This window comes from Erythrolamprus reginae, chromosome 2 (genome assembly GCF_031021105.1).
Source record: "Erythrolamprus reginae isolate rEryReg1 chromosome 2, rEryReg1.hap1, whole genome shotgun sequence".
NCBI classification, from domain to species: domain Eukaryota; kingdom Metazoa; phylum Chordata; class Lepidosauria; order Squamata; family Dipsadidae; genus Erythrolamprus; species Erythrolamprus reginae.
In genome coordinates this window covers 140,952,439-140,959,975 of record NC_091951.1, presented here as the reverse complement: position 1 = coordinate 140,959,975, position 7,537 = coordinate 140,952,439, and the positions used below count along the sequence as shown (strand labels likewise).

The 7,537-nt window shown below is 40.5% G+C and overlaps 1 protein-coding gene across 1 annotated transcript; it reads left to right on the top strand.

Moving 5' to 3' along the window:
* The first annotated feature begins 527 nt into the window (after nucleotides 1-527).
* On the top strand, nucleotides 528-3,750 carry RNF222 (ring finger protein 222). Its single transcript, XM_070735916.1, has 3 exons — nucleotides 528-616; nucleotides 1,220-2,610; nucleotides 2,751-3,750. The coding sequence occupies exon 2, from the start codon at nucleotides 1,241-1,243 to the stop codon at nucleotides 1,916-1,918; it is 678 nt and encodes a 225-aa protein (XP_070592017.1). The 5' UTR covers nucleotides 528-616; nucleotides 1,220-1,240; the 3' UTR covers nucleotides 1,919-2,610; nucleotides 2,751-3,750.
* The last annotated feature ends 3,787 nt before the right edge of the window (nucleotides 3,751-7,537 follow it).

Sequence of the window (7,537 nt, the reverse complement as noted above, 5' to 3'; positions counted from 1 at the left end):
TATTTAATTAAATTAATAATAACTGCTTCCATCTGAATTTTTGCTTCCCAGAGATGGTAGCCGTGCTCTGGTTTGTATAGACTTTCCTTTTTTATAGCAGAGTAACAAATCCTCTGCCTAGCTCTCCAATAAGTCAGAAATAAACAAGTTTAAGATACAATGGATCTAAGTTGCTTAGTTTCAGTATACTGTATTTCAGCTAATGGGCATGGCACAGAAGGGCCCAAAAAATGGTATCTTCCTGGTGACTCCTCCCCAAGTACCAAGCAGAGAAGGAGAAAACTTCACTTCACAAACAAGTTTCTCCACATTCACTCCTTGGGAGCCACCCTTCAGGTAACTTGCTCTTCTTAAAGCTCTGATGCAAGACGCAGCATAGTTCTAATGTGTGCCACCCAGCAACCATCTCTAGTTATATAGGCATGCTGATTTCTAGGGTGCTGGGAAGATCTGACCTAGAACGACTAAGTCCATGGAAAGGTGGTTGGGGAAGGCTGGGTGCCTGGGAAGAAGATACTTCTGAGGACATACTTCATGGGAAAGCACCGGAGCCTCAGAGAACAATCTCCTTTAAATGATCTCCATGGATGAAGCTTATTTCGGCATCTTTTGATATGTATGTATGTAACTATGTAACACATCAGTGTCATACCAAACAAATAATGCAGTACTAGATTGGGGGTAGCTAATGTTAATTTTACCCTCTCTTTTTTTTAAATTTTGCTGCAATTTGAAAGGTGGTGGTAGTGGTGGGGTAGTAATTTATATTATATTGTTGTTGTTTGTTAGCTAACTTGGATATAGGAAAAAATGAGTTAAATGAAACTATTTTGGCTGGCAAATGAGTTAGGAAAGTAAGTGTATGTTTGTGTGTGTGTGTGTGTGAGAGTTAAAATCATAAACAGGATTTACAATTACATTAATAAAATACAGTTGACGTGATTCCTTCCCGTGAATTTAATGACTTCCCTGTTTTGCCAGTTTGGTAGGGTTGTAAGGGCTATGTACAAGGCTTTGTGGGACCAAATACCGTCTCAGGTTACATTAGGTTGTACAGCCTTGCCTAAATAGCAGCTTTGTGGATCCACACAAGGATGGAACAGTTTGGGACAGCAGCTCCTCCCAACTGCTTGGAATTAAGTCTGGTGTTACATTCACATATTTTCCTTCCCTCTGTAGCTGTTTGATTACAAATCTCTTTGCTCTGCTTTTCATTCAGAAGTGATCCCAGAGGGCAGGGATGTCTCAGAACAACACCAGCAAAGAAGCCCCTGCCGTCCCCCTGGGTGAATGCCCTGTGTGCTATGAAACATTTCAGTCTCCAAAAGTGTCCCGCCGGATGCTGAGCTGCGGCCACACATTTTGCCATGACTGTCTGGTCAAGTGCCTGCTGTCACAGGAAGAAGGCTATCTGCAAAATTCCCTTACGTGTCCCATCTGTCGCTTTGTGACCTTCCTCTGCAATAAAAAGGACTGCTGGCCTTCCAAGCCGGCCCTGAGTCCATCCACTTTGGAGTTGCCTCTCTCACCTTCCTCGTTGCCACTCACCTGTGGAGTGCCACCCGTCTCTGCAAATACTTTGGTGGTTCCTAGCCATTTCCTCTTGCCGCTGCACAATTATGACAGACACCAAGGTTTGCAGAGGTATCCTATGGTGGACTCTGTTGTACGGCCCAGTGGCCTGGAACGTGAACCTCATATCTTCATTATTACTCAGTATGGAATGCCGCTAATTGAAGAGGACTATATTACCATAGCTCAAGATCACGGAGAAGCTGCTGAATCAGAGACCTCACAAACATGTCCTGGAATGGGCTGCTTCCAGACACCTATTATGATGGCTGTTTTCCTTATCTCTGCTGTTGCTCTGTTAGGGGCTGTACTTCCCTGGCTTCTGCTTGTGCGAAATAATGAATGAACATGTGGGATGTATTCTTCCATTTCCAAGGTGGGACTATTCCATGATGAAAATTGCTCGTCCCTACATCTACACGTATGGGAGCCCAAATGTTTGCAGGATCTAGATGGAAGTCTTATGAAGGAACTGGGAATTGCAGAAAAGGGTATTTGCGTTATTCTTCCCTTGTTAGAGTTAAGGATATCCTTACTTCATAGATGCAAGGAAGACCACCAAGTGAAATGATTGATGCTTATGCTACGATAACGTCCATTACTATTGCATCCTCTTGTTTAATTGTATTGGTTTCCAACTCCATGACATCCAGACACTAGGTTAATGGCTACACTAGTGATTATGGCTATTTTAATCTGATCTCAGTGTTGAGATGAGGGAGGATATAGGAAGGTGATTATTCATGGTGGATGCTTATCTGCCCTTCTTCTGAATTGCTCAAAGCTTTATGAAAGTTCTCCCATTCCCAATGAGGTCAGATCAGATCAGAGATAAAAATATTTCTCAAGTTTTTCCAGTCACATTCCTTGCTGTTCCAGAATCTTTCCTGCCAACAGTCTTTATATCTCATTTGTGTCTGCACGTCAGCTTGAATTTTGTACATAACGAGATTATTTTCGCAACCAGTTCTTGCCTACTTAATTCCACGTTTCCTTTCAGTGTCCAAATAATTAAATAAACAATCCTGTTCAAAAGAGGTTTATGGCAGCCTAGGCCAGTGTTTCCCAACCTTGGCAACTTGAAGATACCTGGACTTCAACTCCCAGAATTCCACAGCCAGCATTTGCTGGCTGTGGAATTCTGGGAGTTGAAGTCCAGATATCTTCAAGTTGCCAAGGTTGGGAAACACTAACCTAGGTGGTAAGGAAAATTTTGGGCTTATTCCATTCAAATTCCAATTATCCCATCACATAGTTCTGGAATATTAACTCAAAAGGATTTTTATCATGTGGACCAGCAAGGCCTGAATTTCTAAATATATAATTGGGCAGAAATGTTCTTTTGAAATGTTTCATTATGTTACGGCCATAGAAATAGCTACTTGCTTATTCTGCTCTCAAGGCAAAAGCAGAGTGCAAGTAAGGCAGATGTGGTTAGCTGGGATGCTGTTGAGTCAGGTCTGAGCAAGATATGCATTCTATACAATATTGTATTTCTACTGACCGCTTCTGATGCTATGGAAGGCTACTTACTATTGTATTACATGTGTAAAGTATCGTTCACTGTGATATTTTAAAGATAGATTTATATTATTTTTGTAGCTTCTAAGTTTTGTTTTTTTCTACTTTTGATAATTGTTGTTACAACTAGGATTAATAAAATAATTCCATTTCGGCTGCAGCTTACCCCATGGTCCACTGTAGTTTTCAAGAGCAATTTTACCAAATTGTCATTTCTTCATCCCAAAGACTAATATTGCCAAAATCTTTCCTAACTTGCCTAGGTAGGAATCCTTTCTTGTGAATCTCACTGTGGAATATACAGTCAATAAGCGCCCCTTATGGGCATTGAAGAGAACATCACATATATAATGTCCAAAGCCAGCTTTCCCATACCAGGTAAACTCCAGACTAGGTAGGAATCCTAGGAGTTGTAGTCTTAATATATCAGGAGGTACCATATTTGGGAAGTCTGCTGAGGAACTGCATGGAGCATCTGTCTTGGCATCATAATAGCAGGTGCCACCAGGCAATTGAAGCCCTCTTTTGTTTTATATGCATGTGATATTTGTGATGTATGTTGAAATGAAGTCGTCCTGGTGACCTAAGGAATTGTTCAGCTGTGGCTATAGTTGCAAATATTCCATTGTAAAATAAAGTAAAAACAAACTGAGTTCATACAGTGTACACAACTGTTATCCCAAATTAAACATCTTACACTGATTCCTCAATACCACACATGCCCTTTTAAAAACAATACAGTATTTTTAAGGGCTAGTAGTTCAGACATTCTGTAAGAGTACTGTAAATGTGAATTACCCAACAAATCCTGAGCTTCATCTTAAAGAGAACATGGAAAATACCTTTAGAAATCCTGAAGTTTTTCATATTTGGCAATGAGTCAGAATATGTAACCTGGATGTGAAATGTTCACCAAGAACTAAACTAGAACTGGGTTGTGAAAGGTATAATTAGGATCTTCCAGAGCTTTAAAAAGAATTGAAGAAGGAACATAGATACAAACAAACAAACCAAAAAAAAATTAGCTCCACGGGGAGCAAAAACCTGATGCACCATTTTTAACGAGGGGAAAGAGATAAACACTCTTCAGATATAGGTATCATTTATAATTGTTCCACTTTTGATATCTCCATATAGGAGAAGATGCTTGTATTCTGTATACAATTTTATAAGTGCAGTCTGTTGCCAGTTGGAAGCATAATGAATAACCAAGTCAAAAGGTTTGGTCAGGTAGATAGTAAGGATTCTTGATAAATGTCCCTAAAATTTAAGAATGGGATCCAGGAACGACTTCTCCACACCTTTATTTCTCTATTTGATGCAGGACTGGAAACCAGCTACGTGTAGCATAAATATCAGTAGAGTTCTACGAGAACTGATCAAAGTCTCTTTAATGCAGAATTTTGTTTTTCATATTTGGCAACTGCTCCCAAGAGAAGGGAGCTACATCGTGTTCCTTCTTGCTGTACTCTCCAATTTCCAGTCAACATCAGCTCCTCTGGTTTGACAAGTAAAATATATACCTATGACATCAACTGAAACAGCAATTAGCACACAAAACATAGTCCTGAAAATTTCTTCTACTGCTATGAAAACTCTAAGATTTTGTTCAAGATTCACATGAACAATAATCTAGGAATAATCCTTTGAGCACGGTGTTTATGAAAGCACTAAGAAATTAAGCTGGGTCTAAACCCCCCCCCCCCCCCCAAGATTTCATATGGAATGTGAATCAAGGTTTCATTATTAGTGTTCAAAATACCATGGACACTACAATGTGTTGATCAAGCTTTCTTGTTGATGCTACATGGTTCAGATAGTACTGTATTCAGATTAGCCCTCCCCTCCAATTGTTAAAGAAATAGAACTCTTCAAAGGTGATCACTGAAATGATGCTGGATATCGCATGCACTTAAAGAGAACAAACCGCTAATGCTAAGTTTAGAAGGGGCCCTGGGATAGCAGAGATATTGTGGTTTTGGAGTGGCTGTTTTATTTCATTGCCTGTTATCAAGCTGGCAGGAGATATTTTCCAATTTCCCCCCCCTATGCTGCACCAAAGTCCAAGGGCATCTCCAGTTCTTAAAAATTCTGATTTGATCTGATCTTTTAGCACAGAGGACTAATTCTCACATTTTTTTACCCATCTAATGTTCCTTGTGTGTCCCACAAAGCCTGGTTTTGAAATTAATTCCATGAGAAATCAACCTTGGACCATAATTCTCCCTTATTTCTAACCTTCTGGATAAAAACAGTATTTACATATCTCTTCAAAGAGCTTGTGCAAACCTAGATTCATGTATGTGTCATCTTTATTGCCGGAGATGTGTTGGTTGCTTATTTGCTTCTGGGTACAATTTAAGATGCCCTATGTGCCCTATGTGGCTTGGGGCCAGGTTATCTGAAGGACTGCCTCTCTCTAATTACAACTACCTGATTCACTAAGGACAAGATATGTTGCAAGTCCTATCTATTGGAAATGTACATCTTGTGGAACCAAAAGGGGCCTTCTTAGTGGTGGCTCCCTCCCTATGAAATATCATTCCCCCCAAGAGAAGATTGGCCTCCAACTTGCTACCTTTGTGGAAGGCCTTGAAGATGTGGTTCTGTCAGCAGGCCTGTGGATACAAGACTACTATGGAACTGGCCAGGTAGCTAGTGTGATTATACAGGTTGCTGCCTTGGGGAAGAAGTGGGGAGGCAGGGTTTTTATGTTGTGGATTTTTAATGCCCTACACCACCCGGTATTACCATACATGGATTGGGTGGCCACCTACATTTGTTAACTAAATTTTTCAAGATGCATATTGATAGCTTTTTGCTCAGCATAATGCTAGATTGCTCAGTGATTTTAGATACTGTCTAGAGCAGAGGTGGGGAACTATGGCCCTTTTATAACTTGTGGACTTCAACTCCCAGAATTCTTGAGCCAGACTCATAGTTATAGTTCTCCACCACAGTCTAGAGTATTGACTTTCCCAGAAGTGCTCTCTGTGTCATCTAATGAGAACAATGCTGCAAGAGTACCAGCCTTTGCAAGACTGTTTTAATAACGTAAAACTATATGCTATATCATATTCAGCTCCACCAAACCAGAGTCCCATCTCCAGATAATGGTAGGGAAGTAGCTTTCTTCGAGGAGGCCAGCACTGGATTTCTCTCGACTTCTGAAGAAGTTTAATAAAGAAAGGGAAAGAAAAATTCTTTCTTTTATATTTTAAAAAAGGTATCGTGAGCTTTCTAACTGTAGGACATTAATTGCAAACATAAACATTGTGTACATGGGTTTATTTAATAAAAAGTGATTGACCAGCAAAGGTCTGGAACAGATGTAATGGACAGCTGTTTGCTAGTCATTTTTCCAGTGCTAGATGGAGTCTAATTACTTGTTATAGTTGCAAGGACCATCTGAAGAAGAAGAACATTTTCACAATTGCTAAAGATTGCAGAGAAATGGACTTACAGCCAAAGTATAAAATGACCAAAGACAAATGAGCAAAATCCCCAAACCTCACTTGGGGATTTCCTTGAGGCCTCTGGCTGGTCCTTTTCGGAAACGTAACACAGGACTGGGCTTGTCTCTGAATTATGTGGATATTCATTTGTTTGTCTGTTTTTATAAGTCATAAGTTATGCATATTGGGGCAAAGAACCCCAATTATACCTACCAACTGATGGGGACCAAGCTTTCGGAGACAACCCAAGAAAGGGATCTTGGGGTTTTGGTGGACAGCTCAATGAATATTTCAACCCAGTGCGCAGCAGCAGTAAAAAAAGCAAATTCCATGCTTGGCATGATTAGGAAGGGAATCGAAAATAAGTCGGTAAGTGTTGTATTGCCTCTGTACAAATCGATGGTGAGACCACACTTGGAGTACTGTGTACAGTTCTGGTCACTGCATCTCAAGAAGGATATAATAGAACTCGAAAAAGTGCAAAAAAGGGCAACAAGAATGATCAAAGAAATGGAGCACCTCCCTTACGAAACCAGGTTGCAATGTCTTGGTCTCTTCAGCCTTGAAAGATGGCATTTAAGGGGCGTTGATCGAAGTGTATAAAATCATGAATGGGGTAGAAAAGGTGGATAGAGAAAAATTCTTTTCTCTATCACACAATACTAGGACGAGGGAGCACTCCCTAAAGCTCATAGGTAAGAAAGTGAGGACAAATAAAGGGAAATATTTCTTCACCCAGAGGGTCGTTGGTTTATGGAATTATACTTCCAGAAGAGGTCGTGACAGCCATCAGCCTTGATAGCTTCAAGGCAGGATTAGACAGATTCATGGATGCCAAGTGTATCGGTGGTTATTGAAACGGATGTCCATGTGCCGCCTCTATGTTGGTTGAGGCAGGCAGGATTCTATTGAGTACCATTTGTTGGGAGTCAAGGGAAAGGGAGGGTTTTGCCTTCTCTTTCTACTCAAGATCCCCATGTACAATTGGT

Coding starts and splice junctions, on each gene's coding strand:
- RNF222 (XM_070735916.1), top strand. CDS start 1,241: ATGTCTCAGAACAACACCAGCAAAGAAGCCCCTGCCGTCCCCCTGGGT.